Raw genomic sequence first — 25,066 nt, 5'->3', positions numbered from 1 at the left:
CAAATCAGAGACTCAGCTACATAACACTCATTTTCTCACCCTGTAGTTGGGAATAGTTTTTTGGGTACAGTTTTCTCCTATTTGACAACACTATTACTGACTGGCCAGATCTGTTGGAGTAAGCAGAATCTAGAGTTTGAGACCAAAACCTCCTGAACAATACTGAGATATTGTTAGTTCCAGTTAGCTAGAGAAACATCTTGGCCTTGTGGATAGAGCACAGGTCTGGAAATCAGAGGACCTGAATTCTAATCTTCGTAGTGCCGTGTCTGCTGTGGGACCTTGGGCAAGTCAAGACTTCTGCGGGCCTCCGTTTTTACAACTGTGAAATGGGGATTTCCTCTTACTTTGTCCATATGTGGGAAAGGGACTGTGTCCAACCTAATTAACTTGTATCTATCTCAATGCTTGGAACAGTGGTTGACACATGTACATATATAGAAGCAGCATGGCATAGTGGAAAGACCACAAGCCTGGGAGTCAGAGAGTCATTGTTCTAATCCTGGCTCTGCCATATATCTGCTGTGTGACGTTGGGCAAGTCACTTTACTTCTCTGTGCCTCAGTTACCTCATCTCTGAAATGGGCATCGAGACTGTGAGCCTCACATGGGACTGGGACTGTGTCCAACCCAATCTGCCTGTATCAACCCCTGTGCTTAGTACGTCCTGGCATTTAGTAAGCATTTAACAAATACTACATAGCAAGCGCTTAACATGTACCATTTAAAAGAAGCTCGAAATCTCATACATTGCAAAAACAAAGAAAATTACTTTAACCTAGCAGTGAGGTTCTAGGGAAGGTTTAGGGACTTTACTGTTTCACACGGGAAAGGTGATTCTGAAACATATTAGCCACTGAGGCTGAAAACCTGACCAGGAACTTAAGACTTGGTTTCCCAAACAGTTGAGGAAAGCTAAATTGTAAACCCCTTGTGGGCAAGGATCGTGTCTATCAACTCTACTACACTCTCCCCAGTGCTTAGGACAGTGCTTTCTGCTCGATGAATACCACTGATCGATTGATTTGATGAACACCACATAGGTGCCACTTTCTTCTTGGATCTTGGATTTTTGTTTTTCGTTATTTTGGTGGTTTTTTGGGGGGGTCTACTATGAGTCAGGCACTGGACTAAGCGCTGGGGTAGATACAACATAGGTGGATCCAGTCCCTGTTCCACTTGGGGCTCACAGTCTTAATCCCCATTTTAGAGATGAGGTAACTGAGGGCCACAGAAGTTAAGTGACTCCCCCAAGGTCACATAGTAGACAAATGGCAGAGCCAGAATTACAACCTAGGTCCTTCTGGCTCCCACGCCCATGCTCTATCCAGTAGGCCAAGCTGCTTCTCTGTGGTGACGGTCCAATGCTCAAAATGCTCACAAACCTTCTGCCTGATTGAGGGGCAGATTTCAGCTTCTTCCTGTTTTATCAGTGAGATGATGGAGACAAGAATGGGAATGAGCCAGAGGGGCAGCTGGGAGATGAAATCAGAGAGGTAAATTTAAATTTCAAACAACCATTATCAGATACCCTCGGGAAACAAAATAGCCAAGTGATGAGGAGCCTACACTATCATCATTAATAGTATTTATTGACTAGTTACGTGCAGAACACTGTACTAAGCACTTGCGAGAATACAATCAAGTTGGCAGACACGTTCCCTGCCCACAACAAACTTACAGTCTACATCTTCATCAATTATCTTCATCAGTGGTTTTTATTGGGCTCTTAGTGTGTGCACGACATTGTACCTAGCGCTCAGGAGAGTACATTACATAAGAGTTGGTAGACACAAACCTTGCTCTCAAGGATTTTAAAATCTTAATAGTCTCTAGCTTCCACCTTTCCTCCTCTAGGCCAAAACAGTAAAATTAGCTGCTGTGTGATCGGCCGCTTCTTCTGTCCGATTTGGAGAGGGAGATGCTTATGAGCAGCAAACAAGCCAAAGGGGTAAACAGAAGCCAGGTGGAAGAAGAGCGGGAGCCTATCACCTCATTAATCAGTTCCTGAGTAATCAAGACCCCCATAACCCCCTTTAGTTAAATATCTATTGATCCCACTACAGGGAGTGGGGCAAAACCATTTTTACCTGAATGCTATTTCTAGAGCTCACAGTTTAAATATTTCTATTCTTCACCCATGAGAACTTCACAGCCAAACTCACCTTATCACTGGAGTGAACAGGCTATGAAGGCGACAGTATAATCTCACACCCTATATAAAATAAAACACATGTCAACAAACGTGAACATACAACAGACCACTCCAGTAGCATTAACATACCACAAATTTTTGCCATGAAATAATTGGAAGCCTGAAACAGTCATGACTCATTTGAAAATTCTTCAGTTATTATAAGGTGCGAACGTCAATTCTGAGAACAAAGGTGTGAGTAAACAAAAGTATGTTACCATTCTCCTGCCAACAATTATTTTGAAGTGACAGTAAAAATACTTCAATTTGCAATAAGTACTGGCAGTACGTCATGTAAGGATAGATACTAAGCACTACTCATATATCATGGGACTTGGTAAATTCACTGTGGGCAGGGATCATTTCCATTATTCTACTGTACTCTCCCAAGTGCTTAGTACAGTGTTCTGCACATGGTAGGAACATTTAAAAAAATGAGACTGATTGTTTCATGGATCAGTCATACTTATTATGATCCTACCACTCATCTAAATCTGCGGACATTCAATACGAAAATAAACAACTGTTCAGTCTGAAGCATGCTCAGCAATTGCTCTTAGACGATACGCTTTCTAAAATTTGTAGCCCAGACATTCTTGATTGCTAAAGCTTTGAAACCTTTATCTCCCCCTCTAGACTGTAAGCTTGTTGTGGGCATGGAACGTGTCGGCCAACTCTGTTATATCACAGTCTCTCAAGCACTTAGTACAGTGCTCTGCACACAATAGGCTCTTAATAAACTTGATTAATTGATTTTCCCCTGTGTTTTCTTCCTCCCCTTGACCCCAGTGTAGTCAGTCCCTGAGAATAAAAGGGAAGATAGAATGTGCTTCCAATACTCATGATTTCAACAAAAATCATCTGACCCATCCAGGTATCACCATCAATATTTCTGAGTCTTTCAATGCATTCTTTAATTCATGTTCATCTCACAAACAATTTGAATTTCTTTTATAAATGTGCCCCAGACTGTTGGGCTTTTTGGCCGTTTCTTGAATAAATGTTGGGCACGAGAAGTCCAATACCTCTGTCAAGATGGACTTTATTATATTTCCCTCAAAACAGGGAGAAGCAGCGTGGCTCAGTGGAAAGAGCACGGGCTTGGGAGCCAGGGGTCATGGGTTCTAATCCCAGCTCCAACACATGTCTGCTGTGTGACCTTGGGCAAGTCACTTAACTTCTCTAAGCCTCAGTTACCTCATCTGTAAAATGGGGATTAAGACTGTGAGCCCCATGTGGGACAACCTGGTCACCTTTTATCCCTCCCAGTGCTTAGAACAGTGCTTTGCAGATAGTAAGCACTTAACAAATGCCATCATTATTATTATTATCTTTAACTCCTATTCTTCTCGAAACCCCTAGCACAGAGCGCTACCCCCAGTAGATGCCTCCCAGTAGTTCTACTGGTTGGGACTAGGGATGGGCCGTTACTTCGGTCTGCAGACCACTTAATCTTCTTCCCAAGGGTCCACGCTCTGGCCTGGAAGAGCGGAGAGGGCCGCTGCTTATGCCGAGAGCAACGCCTACCTGTCAAGAGCCTGCTAAAGCTGGACTCATTCACTGGCGACATGCCTCTCTGCTGTGCTTTAACACATACACTCCTTTCCTCTTCTTCTCCCTCCCGTGTCGTCCAGACACGCTCCCTTTATTGCCTCCGTGCCCCACAGCACTTATGCCCATATCCATCAGGCCGGCTTCTGCTAGACTAAGCTACTCTACAATTTTCCCTGTCCCCAATCTACTTGAATGTCTGTCTCCCCTCACAGATTCTAAGTTCCTTGTGGGCAGGGATCCTAACTACCATATGCACCTTCCCAAGTGCTCTGCACCCCGTAAGTGCTCAGTAAATACCGCTGACTGATTTAGAGCTGCCTGAAAAGATCACCCCTCAAGGCTTGGAAACTTAACAAGAAACCAAAAAGGCTCTGAAGCACGCAGGGAGGATTTCACTGGTGGTTTGTCGGTTCACTTGCTTCTCCCTAACCCCTCGACGTGCATGCCATGCTGAACAACTCCCCAGCAGGACATGAGCCACTCTGGGTGGCCCAGGCAGAGAAACAGAACAGGAGTCTATTACCTTGGAAATCACATCCTGCATCTCATTTCTTGGATAAAACGTTCCATCATCGTAGCGGAATCTATATAACATCTGTTCTGGTTTGAATTGATGCTTATCAGTAACTAAAGGGGAAGAATAAATAATGTGTTCAGAGTTGAAAATGTTAACATAGAAAAAGAACGGCTGAGGACACGATCCAGAGCCCATTTGGTCCCCAACTGCAGTTTCAATAAAATGGGATATTTCAAGCTTCAAAAACACAGAAAGTGATTTCCACTAGACTATGATAATGTTAAGGATTTGGAAACAAAAAAGTTCAAGACTATAAAAAAAAAAAATTGTTGGTTAATGTTTGTTGGGAAGCCACGAGGCCTAGAGGGAAGCAGTGTGGCCTAGTAGAAAGATCACAGGTCTTGGAGTCCTGGATTCAAATCTTGGTTCTGCCACTTAACTGGTGCGTGACCTTGGGCAGGTCACCTCACTTCACTGTGTAACAGTTTCCTCATCTGTAAAATGGGGATTAAATCCTACTCTCTCCTCCTAAGACTGTGAGCCCTTCTTCATTCTGAAAAACCAAAGTCCACCACTCTCCCCAAACAAATGGGTAAAGTGGAAGGAAGAGAGAAAATCGGCAGTAAAATGAAGCACATGGTATGATAAATCATATATTCTTTTCTTTAATACGATAAGCTAATCAAAACCCACCAAAGACCCCTTTCTTTCTTCATTGTCATCGCTGTTTACAGGGAAGTAGTGCGGGCTGGTGGATAGACCACAGAACTGGGAGTAAGAAGGACCTGGGTTTTAATCCCAAATCCACCATTTGTCAGCTGCGTGAGCCTGGGCAAATCACTTCACTTCTCTATACCTCAGTTACTTCATCTGTAAAATGGGGTGTAAGATCGTGAGCCCCGTGTGAGGCAAGAACTGTGTCCAACCTGAATTTCTTGTATCTACCCCAGTGCTTAGCACAGTTCGTAGCACGGAGGAAGAGCTTAATAAATACTGTTATAATGGTGCCATTATAATTCCCCATTTTCATACAATTACAGGAAAATGGAGATCAATCATATTTATTGAGCGCTTACTGTGTGCAGAGCACTGTACTAAGCGCTTGGGAAGTACAAGTTGGCAACATATAGAGACAGTCCCTACCCAACAGTGGGCTCACAGTCTAGAAGGGGGAGACAGAGAACAAAACTAAACATATTAACAAAATGAAATAAATAGAATAGATATGTACGAGTAAAATAAATAAATAAATAGAGTAATAGAGTAATAGATATGTTCTTTTATGAAAGTACTTTACATGAGGAATTAATTCCCTTCATAAAAATATTCTTTTAAACCTAGAATTATAAAATTGTTAACATGCTGAGGACTTGATAGGCAATTTATCCATTGCCCCATAACCCTAAACGATGACAAAATGAGAATCTATCCAGGTTGAGGGACCTCCACAAAAAGAGATTCCACATTCTCTGTTGTATTATACCTTCCCAAGCACTTAGTACAGTTCTCTGTACACAGTAAATGCTCTATAAATATCACTGATCGATTAATCTCCTTTGGTGATCCACTCCAATGTTTAGCAAGTCTTTTTTTGACCTAAACTAACACCTGTAGGCTTTAGTCGGTCTGTGCTTGTTTCCGCTTTTCAGGCCTCAGTGGAAATTGAGAACAACTGGTCCCAATCCTCTAGGCACTTTTCTTCACATCTGAAAACCGGTATTAAAATACCCTCCCAGCTTTCTCTTACAAAGACAGAATCCACTATTTCTGGGTGGGAGTCAGAAGGACCTGGGTGCTAGTCCCAGCTCTGCCACTTGCCTGCTGAGTGACGTCGGGAAAGTCACTTCACTTCTCTTTGCCTCAATTACCTCATCTGTAAAATGGAGATTAAGCCTCTGAGCCCCATCTGGGACAGGGACTGTGTCCAACCTGATTACCTTATATCTACCCCAATGCCTGGCACATAGTAAGCACTTACATACTATTTTATAAAAAGATTCAAAACCAATCTCATACTGGTATTCCAGTCCTTCAAAGGCTAACCTTATACCCATATTCTGCTCATGACAGGGACTGGAGTTTATAGGAGGACTCACTCATTTCCATGACAGTTCTGCTTCCACTTGAATGGGAAGATTGGCTTAGTTAATGGTCAAAAATGGCCCCAAAACCATGTGAATTAATTTCTCCTAGATTTCAGTGTTCTTATATAGGGTGGGCTAATTACTGGTTCAAAAAAGTATCCAAAGATGCACATGCTATCCCCAAACCAATCCACAACCAATCCTTGCTCGAAGCTTAGACTGTGAGCCCCTTGTGGGACAGAGACTGTGTCCAACCAAATTACCTTTTATCTACCCCAGTGTTTAATATAGTACCTGGCACATAGCAAGTACTTAACAAGTAAAAAAGCTTCCTAAATTCCAGAAACTCATGGGCTCCCTATGCATTTTGTTCCATCTCCTGCAGATTAAACTGAAAACAACTGATCACTCATTTAGTGAATGCTTACTGTGAGTTGTGCACTGTTCTAAACACTCAGGAGAGTACAATATAAGAGTTGGTAGACACATTTCTCTGCCCATACTGAGCTTAAAGAAAACAAAAGTGTGTAGCAAAAAACAGAAGGGAAAAATTTGAAAATATTTTTGAAATCCCAAATCAGGTCTCATTTTTTTCCCTGTCTCCAACCAGTTTCTGTTTTTTTAGATTTAAAGAAAGATTACGTTTGTAGGATGAAATAAAAAGAGATTTGAGATCCATTTTTTTTCTCTGCTCCTATCAAGGCAACTCTTGAGGCATCATTTTTGTAATAGTATTTGTTAAGAGTTTACAGTGCCAGGCACTGTTCTAAGCACTGGGGTAGAAATAAGATAATCATGTTGGACACAGTCTCTGTACCAGGGCTCACGATCTTAATCCCCATTTTATAGATGAGGTAACTGAGGCATAGAGAAGTGAAGTGACTTTCCCAAAAAAGACAAGCCAAAATTAAAACTTGGGTCCTTTTAACTCTCAGGTTCGGCTCTACCCATTAGGTCATGCTAATGATGCTTCTGAGGCCTGTCTACGTGTTTGGTTTTGTTGTCTGTCTCCCCCTTCTATACTATTAGCACGTTGTTGGGTAGGGATTATATTAATAATAATGATGGTATTTGTTAAGCGCTCACTACGTGCAAGCACTGTTCTAAGTGCTGGGGTAGATACAAGGTTATCAGGTTGTCCCACGTGGGGCTCACATCAGTTCCCATTTTGCAGTTGAGGTAACTGAGGCATAGAGAAGTTAAGTGACTTGCCCAAAGTCACACAGCTGACAAGTGGCAGGGCTGGGATTTGAACCCAAAGCCTCTGACTCCCAAGTCTGTGCTCGTTCCTCTAAGCCACGCTGCTTCTCGGTTGTCTCTGTTGTGGAATGGTACTTTCCAAGCGCTTAGTACAGTGCTCTGCACACAGTAAGTGCTCAATAAATACGATTGAATGAATGAATGCTGCTTCTCACAGAGAAGCAGTGTGGCTCACTGGAAAGAGCCCGGGCTTTGGAGTCAGAGTTCATGGGTTCAAATCCCGGCTCCGCCAATTGTCAGCTGTGTGACTTTGGGCAAGTCACTTCACTTCTCTGGGCCTCAGTTCCCTCATCTGTAAAATGGGGATTAAGACTGTGAGCCCCCCTTGGGACAACCTGATCACCTTGTAAACTCCCCAGCGCTTAGAACAGTGCTTTGCACATAGTAAGCGCTTAATAAAGTCATTATTATTATTATTATTATTAGAAGGCTCAGCTTGCTCCCTAACTACCTCCTCAGACCAAACAGTAATGGGAAAATCCCTTCCGCAGTGCTGGAATAGTTGGCTTTTGTGAAACTGCTCCTTTCTTCCCCTCTCATGTAATGTAACAGGGGAGCTGATCAGTTCATTAATTGACATATTTGCTGGTCTTTCTGATGTGGAAGATGTGGTAGGGTTCTCTGCCGCCCTTAAGGCGACAATATTCACAATCAATGGGTTTCTGAATTCCCACGTATTGAGCATTTCAGCTTGGCACAAGATGAGCCAAATGAGAAAAGAATAATCAGTTCTTTCAAAATACCACAGACACAGTGCTTGCATGCCTCAAACAATGACCAGTGCACTAAAGTCTTGCCTCTGGTGAAGTTCTCAGCAATATTTGCAATGTGAATAATAACAACAATAGCCAAATATTCTTGCTCACTCTCTCTGAAACAGATGGTTCGTTCAACTTTATTTTAAGAATCCCATTTTCACTGAAACACAGCTGGAACCACCTACTAATAAAAGTAACATGTCTGGCTCATGCAGCCCCACTCTGACATAATTACTCTTTTTATTGTGAAATCACAAAAGGGGGTTCACTTAACTCTGCACTGGGGAGATTTGGGTTGGTGTACTTTGGACCCAACTGAAAAGGTTGGAGGGAAAATTTTGGCAACCCTTTCTGCTGAAGAAAATTCTGGGTGACTTAGGAAGGTAATGTGATCTGGCATTCTGAATGATGGTTTAGAGATAAGGAAAATAGGTCAGGCTATTGCAATCAAAATACAAACTGAAACCAGGAAAGCTTAACTTCTGTTATTTCAATGGTGATCAAAATAAAACTGCTCAGAAACTTTTCACGTCTCACGAGGTAATTAACCTGATACATCTCAAAAGTCGAAAAAAAAAATACATTCAACAAAATCTTCCCTTCCCTTCCAAGGACAACTTATTTGAAAGCCTTATTTAAAATCTGCTTTACGTTACACTCCTTATTCTGATTCCACTACCTCTTAGATTAGGAACGCAGTATGAGATGGGCACTGCGTCCGATCTGATCATCTTCAAACTGCCCCAGGGCTGAGCACCCAGTGAGAGCTTAATGCTTGCTATTATTATTACCATTAATAATAATAAGGCCATTCGCGTCTTCAGCAAAGCGAAAATATCAGGAGAAAAGTTCATTTGCTGGGGGCTTTTTTCTTCAACCCTATGTCACTGTAACACAAAGTATTCAAAGACCAAAGCCCCCCTAAACGCACGCAGAGCATGAAGATAGTCAATCAGGAACCTTCTAATTTGTTCTTGCTGTATGACTCACCGTGGATTTCAATTCATTTAAAGTCTAGCCAGTTCTAACCTAGGGGTTTTAAATTTTACAGCAGTGAGAATGTGGCCATTAAGTAACTTTCCGATGAAATAAAAGAAAGTAAACCCCTATAATCTCTCTTACTCCTCTCCAGTCCCTCCCTCTTCCAGCTCCTTCTTCATCTCTCCCATCTTGTCTAGCAGTATGTCAAGAGGAGAGCTCCCGATTCCTCTCAAAATCAGCCTCCTCCTCCACACCTTAGGTGTCCTACCCAATTTTCTTACTTCCACCCTAGTGCTTAGTACAGTGCCGGACACATAGTAAGTGCTAAACAAATACCACAACTATTATAATTATTATTAGAACACTTGCTCCCTCCCTGAAGGCCAACAGAACTTGTCCAAAACAGAACCCCTTTTCTTCCCATTGAAGCCCTGTTCTCTCCCTGTGTTTCCCATCACTGCAGACAACAGAAGCAGCGCGGCTCAATGGAAAGAGCACGGGCTTTGGAGTCAGAGGTCATGGGTTCAAATCCCGGCTCCACCACTTATCAGCTGTGTAACTTTGGGCAAATCACTTAACTTCTCTGGGCCTCAATTACCTCATCTGTAAAATGGGGATTAAGACTGTGAGCCCCCTTGGGACAACCTGATCGCCTTGTAACCTCCCCGGCGCTTAGAACAATGCTTTGCATGTAGTAAATGCTTAATAAATGCCATTATTATTATTATTATTAACACAATATCCTCTGTCTCACGAGCCTGAAACCTTAGCATTATCCCCAATTCATCACTCTTATTCAACCCATCCATTCGACTTGTCACCGAGTCCTGTCGGTTCTATCTTCACAATATCACTAAAATCCGCCTTTTCATCTCCACCCAAAGTGCTGCCTGGATCATTTTTCTGAAGAAAAACTTCAGTCCGTGTTTCTCCACTCCTCAAAAATCTCCTGGGTTTGCCCATCCATCTCTGCATCAGAGAGAAACTCCTTAACATCAGCTTTAAAACATCAACTCGTCCCCTTCTCCACAACCCAGGCCATACGGTTTGATCCTCCAACATCAACCTACTCACTGTACCTCAGTCTTGTCTAAAATATACATAGATTGTGTAAAACATAAACTTTTCAGACACAAAGCACTAAACACCCCAAAAATTCTCTATCCAAAGTGCTTCCACATTAATCTAAGCACTTGTCCTAATCTGCCTTGACTACTCTATCGGAATCCTTGCTGACCTCCCTCATCCTGTCTCTCTCCACTCCAGTCCATACTTCACGCTGCTGCCTGGATCACTGTTCAGTCCATGCTTCCCCCCATCATCATCATCATCATCAATCGTATTTATTGGGCGCTTACTATGTGCAGAGCACTGTACTAAGCGCTTGGGAAGTGCAAATTGGCAACACATAGAGACGGTCCCTACCCAACAGTGGGCTCACAGTCTAAAAGGGGGAGACAGAGAACAAAACCAAACATACCAACAAAATAAAATAAATAGGATAGATATGTACAAGTAAAATAAATAAATAAATAAATAAATAGAGTAAAAAATATGTACAACCATATATACATATATACAGGTGCTGTGGGGAAGGGAAGAAGGTAAGATGGGGGTCCTCAAGAACCTCCAGTAGCTGCCCATCCACCTCCGCATCGAACAGGAACCCCTTTAAAGCACTTGATCACCTTGCCCCCTCCTACCTTACCTCCCTGATTTCTAGTTACAACCCAGTTGGCACAGATCGCTCCGTTAACACCAACCTACTCACTGTACCTCGATCTTGCCAAGATCTGCCCTTTCCTCTCCATCCAAACTGCTACCCTGCTCATTCAAGCTCTCATCCTATCCCGTCTGGACTACTGCACCAGCCTTCTCTCTGATCTCCCATCCTCGTGTCTCTCTCCACTTCAATCCATACTTCATGCTGCTGCCCGGATTATCTTTGTCCAGAAATGCTCTGGGCATATTACTCCCCTCCTCAAAAGTCTCCAGTGGCTACCAATCAATCTGCGCATCAGGCAGAAACTCCTCACCCTGGGCTTCAAGGCTGTCCATCACCTCGCCCCCTCCTACCTCACCTCCCTTCTCTCCTTCTACAGCCCAGCCCGCACCTTCCGCTCCTCCACCGCTAATCTCCTCACCGTACCTCGTTCTCGCCTGTCCCGCCGTCGACCCCCGGCCCACGTCATCCCCCGGGCCTGGAATGCCCTCCCTCTGCCCCTTCGCCAAGCTAGCTCTCTTCCTCCCTTCAAGGCCCTGCTGAGAGCTCACCTCCTCCAGGAGGCCTTCCCAGACTGAGCCCCTTCCCTCCTCTCCCCCTCGTTCCCCTCTCCATCCCCCCATCTTACCTCCTTCCCTTCCCCACAGCACCTGTATATATGTATATATGGTTGTACATATTTATTACTCTATTTATTCATTTATTTTACTTGTACATTTCTATCCTATTTATTCTATTTTGTTGGTATGTTTGGTTCTGTTCTCTGTCTCCCCCTTTTAGACTGTGAGCCCACTGTTGGGTAGGGACTGTCTCTATGTGTTGCCAATTTGTACTTCCCAAGCGCTTAGTACAGTGCTCTGCACATAGTAAGCGCTCAATAAATACGATTGATTGATTGATTGATTGATCTTGTCTATCTCACTGCTGACCTCTCGCCCATGTCCTGCCTCTGGCCTGGAACACTTTCCCTTTTCACATCCGATGAACGATCACTCTCCCAACCTTCAGAGCCTTAGTAAAGGCACAAGAGACCTTCCCTGACAAGGCCCTCATTTCTTCTTTTCCCACTCCCTTCGGCATCACCCTTGCACTTGGACTTGAACCCTTTATTCACCCTTCCTTCAGCCCCACAGGACTTACATAAATCTCCAAAATTATTTATTTATATTAATGTCTGTCGCCCTCTCTAGACTGTAAGCAACAGAGTTGGTAGACACATTCCCTGCTCACAACAGGACAACAGGCTTACAGTTAAGAGGGCTTACAGACATTAATAATCTGTAAGAATTATTAATTATTAAGAATGGTATTATCCACCATGGTAAGTCCTGTGGGGCTGAAGGAAGGGTGAATAAAGGGTTCAAGTCCAAGTGCAAGGGCGACGCCAAAGGGAGTGTGAGCAGGGAACGTGTCTACCAACTCTGTTGCTTAGTACAGTGTTCTGCACACAGTAAGTGCTCAATAGATTTGATTGCTTGTTGCAGTCCTATTTTCTGAGCCTCCCTTATGTCCTGCATACCTGGAAGATTATTAACAATGTTATGATGAGAAAACATAATACACAAAGCCAACTAAGTCATAATCAGACGTACTTACCATGGTGGATAATACCATTCTCCAATAATGCTTGTCCCAAATGGACTCCTTCTTCAGGTTTGTGAATCTCTCCAATTTCCAACAACCAGGACACAAACTCACTGTATTAAAATACATAAATCAGACAAATCTCATGCTTATACTACGCAATTCGCCAAAAGGACTCCGCCAGACCATATCTTGCCAAAAGCAAAGAACCACAAGAAGTCATTTAAATCTGGGTCCCTTTTTTAAAAGTCAATTCTGCCATGCCATTAATGTTGATATTTATTTACTATTATTTACTATTATTTAATATTATTATTTATTTAACTATTATTTACTATGTGCCAAGTTCCCTATTAAGGCCCGTGCTAGATAACACACAATCAGTTCTGACACGGTCCTTAACCTACAGGGGACTCAGTCTAGAGAGGAGAGAGAACAGGGGACTCAGTCTAGAGAGGAGAGAGAACTGGTATTTTTTCCCTATTTTAGAAATGAAGACACTGAGGCATAGAGAGGTTAAGTGACTTGCCCAAGGTCTCACAGCAGGCACGTGGCCAACCTGGGGACTAGAACCTGGACCTCCTGGTCTTCCAATCGGGCCTCCCTGCCTCATTACCACAGTTCTATTTTAATTAATACTTCAGTTCATAGTTCTGATCACATCATTTTGAATGTTGGAGTTAAGAGGGGCAGGGATTTCAGGAGGTATAGAGTCGGAGTGGGGACGGGTTTCAAACAACTAAAAAGACAGAGAACAGACATTTGGGGACCTGACTGGAAACTTAGCAGCACGGTGTAGTGGACAGCGCACGCGACAGGGATTCAGAAGGTCGTGGGTTCTAAACCCGGCTCTGCCACTAGTCTTCTGTGTGACCTTGGGTAAGTCACTTCACTTTTCTGGGCCTCAGTGACCTAATCTGTAAAATGAGATTGTGAGCCCCACGTGCAACAGGGGCTGTGTGCTTGTATCCACCCCAGCGCTTAGTACAGTGTCTGGCACGTAGTAAACACTTACGGAGTATTATTAACTCTCATATCTTTACAAAGACCTCAGATGAGCAAGCCTCGGAGTCAGGATCAAAGAGCTATGAAAGTGTTGGCACTTAAACTTCAGATTCCCTCAAGTCTCAACTAGTTTCTCATCGGCCCTCCCTATATTCCCCCTAAAATTACTTGAGTACCCCCTTGACACCTAACTACTTGGGAATTCACGTCCACTGTCGCACTTTTGTACGTATCTCTATACCTTGCTGCTCTCTCTTACCTAATTTATTTTGGTGTCCATTTCCCATGCTAAATTGTAAGCTCCTTGAAGGCAGGGATCATCTCTATTTGTTCTACTGAACTCTGCCAAGGAGTTGGTGCATTACTTGGCACACCTTAGGTGCTCAATAAATACTATCTCACTGACTGAAAATGCTACCCAGGTTTTAATCACATAAAATTGTCCGATCATTACCAACTGATATTTTGTCTATAAGGAATCCGGGACTCAATAAATAAATGGACAGTTCTAAATTTATCTGCACAACTAATAGAGAAATTGAAGCTTCATTTAATCAGGTCCCACATGGGCCTCACAGTCTAAGTAAGAGGGACAACAGGTATTGAAACTCCATTTTATAGATGAGGGAACTGAGGAACATGGAAGTTAAGTGACTTGCCCAAAGTCATACAGCAGATACATGTGTAACCTTCTCCCTGTGTCATTTTCTAGGCAAAGGGGAGTTTAGAAGTGCCATAGGTGTCTTTCACTTTTTAACACACACAGAAAGGAGGTGAAGAGTTTCACCTTTTTGGTGGAATTACCACAGCTGGCTTCCATTCTCCTCAATAATAATCTTGGGAAGGAATGAGGGCAAAATAGCTTAAGTACAGCAAATTACAGCTCAGAGGCTTTCTACACAAATTCCACAATGATAATAGGGCTCAGAGAAGCAGGAGGCACCATCTTTCCATACTTGCAGATTTCGCCAGAGTAATTAGCAAACTCCCTGCTGCTGCCAAGTGATGCTTATGTTTTGCTTTTGCCTGGAAGGTAGCATCGAAGGGGGCAATTTATAAAACTCCACTGTGGCCGATAAGGCGGCATTATATGCAGAGACGATCTACAACATCTAGGGCTCTTTCATCATGGCAATGTGGAAATAATCTTAAAGGTCAAACAGTAACGAACACTATCTTTTAGGTTGTTTTTTTTTCTTTCATTTTCTTTTTTGTTCTTACTTTAGCATAGAGAAATAAAACAGAGTAACATTAACATGTAGAAAGCTCCTGAGAATGACTCTTCTCTCCTACCCCTAAGCTTAGAGTGACACAACCAAATTACCACAGGTCTTGAGGATTCAAAGGATGACCAGTCAACACAGCCCGAGACAGGAGGAAAACAAGTTGGGAAATAGGTAATGTGACATCGCTTTGGAGGCAAAATTGAAACTTTGGTCCTGAATGATCCATTTGGGCAGACTACACAGAGAAAAATCAACCAGATAATTGATCACCTCATGCTTCTCTTGAACATAAATAAGGTCATATGTGATGCCATTACACAGTTTAGCCAATGGTCTTCTCAGCACTAAATCTTTGCTTTAATGTAGTAACAAAGGATGCTTCAAAGATATATCTCTGCATCTCTTAAGAAGCAGTGTGGTTTAGTGGAAAGTACTTGGACTTGGGAGTCAGAAGACCTGGATTTTAATCCAGGCTCTGCCATTTGCCTGCTGTGTGACCTTGGGCAAATCACTTAACTTCTCTATGCCTCCATTCCCTCATCTGTAAAATGGGGATTCAATACCTGTTCTCCTCCCAAATTAAACTAGGAGCCCCATGTGTGACAGATACTATCCCCGACCTAATTATCTTGTGCCGTGCCTATCACTTAGTAAAGGGCTTGGCACATAGTAAGCGCTTAACAAGTACTACAGCTATTACTAAAACTAGCCTTGAATAAGCATATGAGTCCTCTAATCCAAAGTGTTTCAAAGCACAAGTTGAATTTTTTTAAAATGAGCATATTTCCTCTCATTCTCTGAGGGAAAATCTAGAGAAGCAGTGTGACCTAGTAGAAAGAGCACAAGCCTGCTCTTGTGCAGGATCTGGGTGCTAATCCCAGCTCTGGCATGTACCTGCTGTGTGACCTTGGGCAATTCACTTAACTTCTCTGTGCCTCGGTTCCCTCATGTGCAGAATGGGGAATCAATACCTGTTCTCTCTCTTACTTAGAATGGGAGCCCCATGTGTACCTTGCATCTAACCCAGCACTTAGTACAGTTCTTGGCACATAGTAAGGGCTTAACAAATACCACAATTATTATTATTATGGCATTAGTTTTGGTAAATTGCTGGTTTTAAATGGCAAAATTTCCTAGATTCCCTATGTAGTTCTAAGTAAAATATAAGTGGTATGCTCCTCCAGACATGTTCCTTTCTTTTGATGCTGTTAAAGCCGCATTAGTATTAAAAATATTATTAATGATGTTAAAACCAACAGAATCAAGATCTCAAAGTGATGTGTGCGCTACTATAAATAGATCATATAGACTAGAAAAATAAAAAATGTGCTTTTAAGCGATTAAAATTCTAGTTATGAAGCCTACCTCCCAAGGAAGCATTTAGGAAAGGTAGTTAGCTTCCTCTTTCTGTCTTTGATCAGATTTCCTTGTCTGCACATCATGTTGTAAAGTTTCTCTCCCTGCTCAGAAATCATCACCCATGTATCTTGCTCCATGCCGAGTTTCAAACCTAATGAAATTGGGGTGAGGAAGTAATAAAAGACACAATTAGTCTTCACATTATACTTATATCATTTTTGAAGTTCCCTAGCAACCACAATTATCTCACAAATATAGCACTTTGTTCCAACCACAACACAGAATGAAAGGGTATATGAATGGATTAATTTCCCTGAAGTCAGTATCATCATCCTCAACTAACTTTTAGTGACTACCCACTAGATACAAGGAAAAGTGCAATTAAATATCCAAAGTAACATCTTTTTCAACTTCAGATAAATGTGTGACATTTTATTCTCCTCAACTCAGTACTGATCCAAACTCAATCAAAGGGCATTTGGGGCATTAAATACTTAGTACAGTGCTCTGCACATATCAAGCGCTCAATAAATACAACTGAATGAATGAATGAATGCATTAGTCAGTGAAAATAAATGGAGAAAGGGGAGGTGGTGGTGGTAGTAGCATCTGGAGGAGGGGAATCAGGGTGGAGGGAGAAGAGAGGCAAAGCGTAAAATCGCCCCTCTTATTTAAGATTTGGCTGTTCATCACCCCTTCCTGGACCTTTTAGAAAAAGAGATCGAAAGTGTCCTTGTTTTACTTGGTCTACAATATGGGCAGCTACAATACCTTTTTAGAAGGACTATCTTTCAGACTGCTCTGAGACGTGAAACAGTAGAGTGCCTTGATGCAATCCCTTGCCCCCTCCTACCTCACCACTCTCTTACTACAACTCTGCCACATATTTTGCTCCTCTAATACTAACCTTCTCACTGTACCTCAATCTCCTCTTGCTCACCACATCCTACATCTGGCCCGGAAGGCCCTCCCTCTTCATATCCAATCATCACCATCATCATCAATCGTATTTACTGAGCGCTTACTGTGTGCAGAGCACTGTACTAAGCCCCTGGGAAGTACAAATTGGCAACACATAGAGACAGTCCCTACCCAACAGTGGGCTCACAGTCTAGAAGGGGGAGACAGAGAACAAAACCAAACATACTAACAAAATAAAATAAATAGAATAGATATGTACAAGTAAAATAAATAAATAAATAGAGTAATAAATATGTACAAACATATATACATCTATACAGGTGCTGTGGGGAAGGGAAGGAGGTAAGAAGGGGGGATGGAGAGGGGGACGAGGGGTAGAGGAAGGAAGGGGCTCAGTCTGGGAAGGCCTCCTGGAGGAGGTGAGCTCTCAGTAGGGCCTTGAAGGGAGGAAGAGAGCTAGCTTGGTGGATGGGCAGAGGGCAGATATCCAATGATCACTCTCCCCACCTTCAAAGCCTGATTGAAGGCCCATCTCCTCCAAGAGGCCTTCCCTGACTAAGCCCTCCTTTCCTCTTCTCCCACTTCCTTCCACACCACCTTGATTTGCTCCCTTTATTTCCCCCCCCCGCCCAGCCCCATATCACTTATACGTACAGTGCTCTGCACACAGTAAGCGCTCAATACGATTGAATGAATAGCTGTAAATTTATTTATTTCTATTGATCTCTGTCTCCCCCTCTAGACTGTAAGCTCATTGTGGGCAGGGAATGTGTCTGTTATATTGTTAAAGTGTACTCTCCCAAGCGTTTAGTACAGAGTTAGAGAGTTAGCACATAAATACAACTGACTGAATAGAGTTCCAACCCTCTTGATCTAAATATACCTAAAAATAGCATATAAATGTTGACCAAGGGGAGAGAATCAATCAATCAATCAATCGTATTTATTGAGTGCTTACTGTGTGCAGAGCACTGTACTAAACGCTTGGGAAGTATAAGATGGCAACATATAGAGACAGTCCCTACCCAACAGTGGGCTCACAGTCTAAAAGGGGAAGACAGAGAACAAAACCAAACATACTAACAAAATAAAACAAATAGAATAGATATGTACAAGTAAAATAAATAAATAAATAGAGTAATAAATATGTACAGACATATATACATATATACAGGTGCTTTGCACATAATAAGCGCTTAACAAATGCCATTATTATTATTATTATTATTATTATTATTATTATTATTATTATTATTATTATTACGCACTGGGTAGATTGTTAAACGCTAAGATCAGCGCTCAGTACAGTGCCTGGCACCTAGTAAGAGCTTAACAAATGCCATTATTATTATTATAAAAGCCAATCAAGTTGGACAGAGTCCATGTCCCACACGGGGCTCACGATCTTAATACCCATTTCCCAGATGAGGTAACCGAGGCCCAGAGAAGTGAACCAGTGGTCACGAATAAGACAAAGAGCAGTTAGTGGCAAGGGAAAAAAAGATGTAAAAATAAACTATCCAAGGCCGGAGGGAGTACTCTGGTTTGCACCACCTTCAGCTATCCCAGCATAATTCCAAGTTCTTTGCAGGTCATTGGAAGGCAGTAAAATGAAAAATGCTCACTGCATGATTGTACCTCTTGTCTATCTTATTTAATAACAAGTAGGGATCACAACTATTTAAACATCTGTCCCGTGTGACTGGTTTGATTCAAGGAGCAGTAAACATCTGATGATCGTTGAGTGTCTCCCCAAAAGGACATAAAGTAAACCCAGCTTATAAACCTACCTTTCCGCCTTTCTCTCTCCTTCAAAATAGCTTCCAGCCAGTCATGTTTGTCTTCGGGGGTTTTCGCCATACATACAAACCATTTATTCTTTGCAGTGTTATGGATTTTCCAACCATTAACGACGATGTGTCCACTGCTGTGGAAGTCAGCTAGGGAATGAAAAAAATGTAAAACTGGTCAGACAGAATGATTTATATCATCATTAAATTGGCTAAAACGTTGCTAGGGTTTCTAAATTCTTCCTCCAAATGTCCTAAATGCCAGTGCTAAGTGCTCTGCGTTCCATAAAAGAGTTCGTAATAGTGGACATGAATTTTTTAATTGCACGAGACGAAAGGGCATATACGTGTATGTCGGAGGGGAGAGGAAGGGATAATAATAATAATGATAATAATAATTGCGGCATTTGTTAAGTGCTTACTAGGTGCTGTACTAAGCACTGGGGTTGATACAAACAAATCGGTTGGACACAGTCCCTGTCCCATGTGGGGCTGACGGTCGCAATCTCCATTATACAGTTGAGGTAACTGAGGCACAAAGAAGTGAAGTGACTTCTACATTCTCCCCTCTTCTGCCCCCCCCAACACATATGCCTAATCAAGATCAATGGCAATGCCTAACCCTTGAACAAATAAAGGGCTTGAAAAAATTATGTGTCCAAACAGCTTTGTCCTCAACACGGCAGAACTATTTGTCACCTATCTAAAAATCAATTCGGGTCCAGTATTTTAATCAATCAATCAATCGTGCTTATTGAGCGCTTACTATGTGCAGAGCACTGTACTAAGCACTTGGGAAGTACAAATTGGCAACATACAGAGACAGTCCCTACCCAACAGTGGGCTCACAGTCTAAAAGGGGGAGACAGAGGACAAAACCAAACATATTAACAAAATAAAATAAATAGAATAGATATGTACAATCAATCAATCAATCAATCAATCGTATTTATTGAGCGCTTACTATGTGCAGAGCACTGTACTAAGCGCTTGGGAAGTACAAATTGGCATCACATAGAGACAGTCCCTACCCAACAGTGGGCTCACAGTCTAAAAGCGGGAGACAGAGAACAGAACCAAACATACCAACAAAATAAAATACAAGAAAAATAAATAAATAAATAGAGTAATAAATATGTACAAACATATATACATATATACAGGTAGATAGACTTTGACAGACTTAGACTTTGAGTCACTTGGGGCAGACCTTTAAGCATAGAACAATTCTTCAGCAAAAATAGCAGGCCCAGTTACACAAAGGGGCGGCATTACAAGTTCACTATCGCTAGAAGACGACATAACCTCCTGCTGAAGTACAGGGGGAGGAGGTTGTAGTCATCCGGCCTGGAGCGTTTTTGGTTCCTCAGGATGGGTGAAGAGAGAGGGAAGGTCATTGAGATTTGGGAAACCTGAGTTCTAATTCCAGTTCGGCCCCGAGCCTCCTGTGTGGCCTTGGGCAAGTCACTTAACCTCCATGGGCCTTTTTCCTCGGCAGAGTGTTAGGGATAAGGTACTTCCTCTACCTAACTCTTAGTGGATGAGCCCTGTGTGGGACAGAGTTAGTCAGTCAATGGTATTTATTGAACGCGTACTGTGTGCAGAGCACTGTACTAAGCGCTTGCAAGAAAGAGCCCAGGCTTTGGAGTCAGAGGTCATGGGTTCGAATCCGGATCCACCTTATGTCTGCTGTGTGACCTTGGGCAAGTCACTTAACTTCTCTGAGCCTCAGTTACCTCATCTGTAAAATGGGGATAATGACTGTGAGCCCCCCCCATATGGGACAACCTGATAATCTTGTAACCTCCCCAGCGCTTAGAACAGTGCTTTGCACATAGTAAGCGCTTAATAAAGGCCATTATTATTATTATTACAATAGAACAATATAAAAGACAGTGTCCCTGCCCAAAACAACAGATCCCTTGTATGATCTGACTTTCCTATATTTAACCCCAGCACTTAGCCCAGAGTTTTCACACATGGTAAGTGCTTAATATCATAATTCATTTACTCAGACAACTGTGGCAGCTCCCCTTAGTTTTCCTCTTTGTTACTGAATTGTTGCTTGGACTGAGTTTACCACATTATGTCTCTCTCTGCGTTTCTGTCGCACAGTTCCCCATCTTTCTCCTGCCAGGTCTCAGGACTGGGATTCACCCATCGAATGCGTAATCTCAATAAATACGATTGATGGATTTTTTTAATGGTATTTGTTAAGCGCTTACTATGTGCCAGGCATCGTACTAAACACTGGGGTAGATACAAGCTAATCAACTTGGTCACAGTCCATGTCCCACATGGAGCTCAGTCTTAATCCCCATTTCACAGATGAGGGCACTGAGGCATAGAGAAGTTAAAGGACTTGACCAAGGTCACACAGCAGACATATGGAAGAGCCAAGATCAGAAGGACTCCCAGGCATGCACTCTATCCACTAGGCCACACTGCATCTCTACTTGATTTATCAACCAAGAATCCATCATTATCATCCCCTGAGATTCAGGACTGAGTCTGAATCTACATCCTTATACATTTCCCTGACGTTTAGAAGACTCTGATGCACATTGTAAGGACTTAATAAATCTCATAATAATTAAAAAAGGGCTGTTTGTGGCCTCCTCTAAATATGGATATTTGTACAAGGGAAACATGGTTTTGGTGCTTTTATATGGGGCCCTTTAGAAGAATCACAGGACTGAGAAGTCCTGATTGTTTTTACCCAAAAGGTGAACAGTTCATCAATAGGCTAAATTGGAGATAGGATATACATTTACAATATTTTAACAGAAAAAGCATTCTAGGCTTCTCAATTGAGAGGATCAAACAGAAATAGGGAGGATGGTTCTTGATGATGCTCTTACATAATAGTGAAGAGGAACTGAAATGAAATCAACTCGAGGTTACAGACCAAAGTACAGAAGGCACAGATATCTGGGGAAAATGGTACTGTGCATAATGAGATATTTTGAATTACTTTATACCTTAATGGTATCAGTTAAACACTTATTATGTGCCAGACACTGTATTAAGCACTGGGGTAGACAAGATAAACAGGCTAGACACAGTTCATGTCCCAATTAGGGCTCACAGTTTTAATCTCCATTTTACACATGAGGTGACTGAGGCCCAGAGGATTGAGACTGTGAGCCCCCCGTGGGACAACCTGATCACCTTGTAGCCTCCCCAGCGCTTAGAACAGTGCTTTGCACATAGTAAGCGCTTTATAAGAGAAGCAGCGTGGCTCAGTGGAAAGAGCCCGGGCTTTGGAGTCAGAGGTCATGGGTTCAAATCCCAGCTCCACCAACTGTCGGCTGTGTGACTTTGGGCAAATCACTTCACTTCTCTATGCCTCAGTTCCCTCGTCTGTAAAATGGGGATTAAAACTGTGAGCCCCCCCCAGGGACAACCTGATCACCTTGTAACCTCCCCAGTGCTTAGAACAGTGCTTTGCACATAGTAAGCGCTTAACAAATACCATCATTATTATTATTATTATAAATGCCTTCATTATTATTATTATTATAAGTGACTTACCCAAAGTCACACAGCAGACAAGTGACAGAGCCAGGATTGAAACCCAGATCCTTCTCTCAGATCTCACCAGACCATGCTGCTCCTTAATAAATACAATTAATTGATTGCTAGTTCCTTTGGGAAGAGTCCTCCCAATGCTTCGTTTTAAGTAGCCAGCCTATATAAGGCATGCCAAGAGGTAACACTGCACAAAGTTCAGCAAAACCCCATCTTTCTGGCAATGGTCCAACAACTCCTGGGGATAGCTGAAAGCCAAACACACTCATTCCCTGCCAGAAATCCACACCATGGGCAGGAATTCAAGGCACGGATCTTTTCCTATGAATCTCAATCCATTCCATTGGCTAGGGAAGACAACTCAGCAAGCTACTCCATAACCATTTCTCAAGGTCACACGACAAACATTTTGAACCTCCCACAAATGCCACATATCGCAATCCAGTAGCTAATCCCCTGTTGCCACCTTTCACACAGAGGGCAGTAATAATGAAGAGATGATTTAGCTTTCTTACTCACAGCTCCTAAGCCTATGCATCTCATGTTAGATTCAGATATTCTGCCTGTTTGCTGTCCTTTGGATTATTTGGTGAGGGAGGAGGTGCTGAAGAAGGGAAGAAGAAGAGGGAAAAGGATGAGTTCATCCACCAACTCCTGTAAGGGCGCATAAGTCACCCATGGCTTCTTGTACCACCTTTCAACACATTCTAACACATGCAAGGCATTGAGGAAGGAGGCATGTTGGGCTCACTGAACATTTTCAAAACTAAGCCAAGATCCACACGCAAAGCGTTTGCATTATTCTGAACGAGCTTGATTTTCCTCTTTCTCAACCGGGATGGGTGGTTCCAGGATATGAAGGGATGAATTCTCTCTGTCCCCTTGAAGATTTTCCTGCTGCACGGGGTTTGCCCAGTTTGACAGAACTGCTCCTCTTTCAGCTGGTGGTCCACACAGACATAGCCACAAACCTGTCTACCACAGAGGCCCAAGGCAGTGATGTGTAGCTCAGTGGGATAGGAAGAATCCCTGCTCAGTCTTGTCAGATCCACCCCAAAATAGGGATATGAAGCATGTGGTTGCGTGTGATGCTCTGTAGTAGCTCAATGTGTGTGCGGGGGGGGAAATGATGGCATTCGTTAAGAGCTTACTATGTGCCAGGCACTGTACTAAGCACACTGGAGTGGATACATGCAAATCAAGCTGGTCGCAGTCCTGTCCCATGTGGGGCTCACAACATCAGTCCCCATTTTGCAGCTGCGGTAACTGAGGACCACAGAAGCGAAGTGACTTGCCCAAGATCACCAAGCAGACACGTGGCGGAGCTGGGATTAGAATTCAGGATCTTCTGCCCCCAGGCCTGTACTCTATCCACTCGGTCACACTGTAGAGCCAAAAAATTCAACTCCCCTCATCAATCAATCAATCAATCGTATTTATTGAGCGCTTACTGTGTGCAGAGCACCGGACTGAGCGCTTGGGAAGTACAAGTTGGCAACATATAGAGACAGTTCCTACCCAACAGTGGGCTCACAGTCTAAAAGGGGGACAGCTCTCCCTCATCAGGAGAGAGAGCATTTTCCCCTTTGTGAGTTGGGGTGGGGGGGGACAGGGGTGTGAAAAAAGAGAATGAAGGAAAAGAGGGGAAGGGGACAATAATCATTTAAGGTGAAAACTTTCTTGAGATCACCATTAACTTTTCCAACTTGTTGCTCTTACCTAGAGTTTGCCACGTCTTGGCTGGAACATTAGCATGAAGCCTGGCAATCTGATTGGCTAGCACGCTTTCACCCTCAAGTCCCCACACTTATCTACAACGAACATCCTTCGATAAGATTATATGTACTTCCTCGGGCAAAAACAAGACTATCGCTCATTGCATAGGATCAAAAGCATGCTTTCGTAGAAACTGTCAAATAAAATCAGGAATTAAGAACTAGGGAACTGTAGTGGAAAACAGCAAAGGTCAACAGTCTTCTCCGTCACCGATTTCAGGAAAGGAAGAACAGTCCAAAGGGCAGTCCAGTACAAGCCACTAATCACTCCCCACTTTTCTACTTTGCATATTCTCTAGTCCTTAATTCAGCACAGTTTTGTATAATGAGATGGGATTTTCCAGAGCAGAAATAACCATAAATCTCGGCAGACACACTGGTATCCTTTCAATAACTTTGCATTTTAATAAGGTGGACCACAGCCAACTATTGTATACGCAGGCTGGGAAACGTAAGGAACTGCCAGAATGTATTATTCCACACATCAAGAAACAGATGACTAAATATTCAGTTCAGCTCTTGCTTTGGTGCTCAACACCAGGAATGTGTGCCAGAGTGTTTCCAAGGGAATTCTTAAATAGCCGTTCACTTCACTTTAAGACTAATGCTAACGCAGTGATTGTTCCAGTGGATCTGAGATTTTTTACAGGATAACCATAAGAAATTTGAACAAAGGAACATAAAATGCGAAAGTTAAGTTAAAATGGATCTGAACCATCCTTTTTTTTCTTATTCTCACTTGGGTATAATCATATGATTCTATTGTTTATTTTATTTCAAACGCACAGGATGACTTAAATTTCT

At 42.6% G+C, this 25,066-nt stretch overlaps 1 protein-coding gene across 2 annotated transcripts in view; it reads right to left on the bottom strand.

The window, feature by feature from the left end:
• The window catches only part of PREX2 (phosphatidylinositol-3,4,5-trisphosphate dependent Rac exchange factor 2), a 212,528-nt gene that overhangs the window by 110,367 nt on the left and 77,095 nt on the right, over positions 1 to 25,066 (bottom strand). For both annotated transcript variants that reach the window (XM_038766581.1, XM_038766580.1), the window contains exons 9-13: positions 18,957 to 19,106; positions 16,252 to 16,396; positions 12,668 to 12,768; positions 4,272 to 4,375; positions 2,166 to 2,215 (exon numbers count right to left, since the gene is read on the bottom strand). In XM_038766581.1, the coding sequence (XP_038622509.1) occupies positions 2,166 to 2,215; positions 4,272 to 4,375; positions 12,668 to 12,768; positions 16,252 to 16,396; positions 18,957 to 19,106 (550 nt within the window). The remainder of the gene's footprint in view (positions 1 to 2,165; positions 2,216 to 4,271; positions 4,376 to 12,667; positions 12,769 to 16,251; positions 16,397 to 18,956; positions 19,107 to 25,066) is intronic.

This window comes from Tachyglossus aculeatus, chromosome 25 (assembly GCF_015852505.1).
Source record: "Tachyglossus aculeatus isolate mTacAcu1 chromosome 25, mTacAcu1.pri, whole genome shotgun sequence".
In the NCBI taxonomy this organism is placed as follows: domain Eukaryota; kingdom Metazoa; phylum Chordata; class Mammalia; order Monotremata; family Tachyglossidae; genus Tachyglossus; species Tachyglossus aculeatus.
This window is presented reverse-complemented; position numbering and strand designations above follow the sequence as displayed.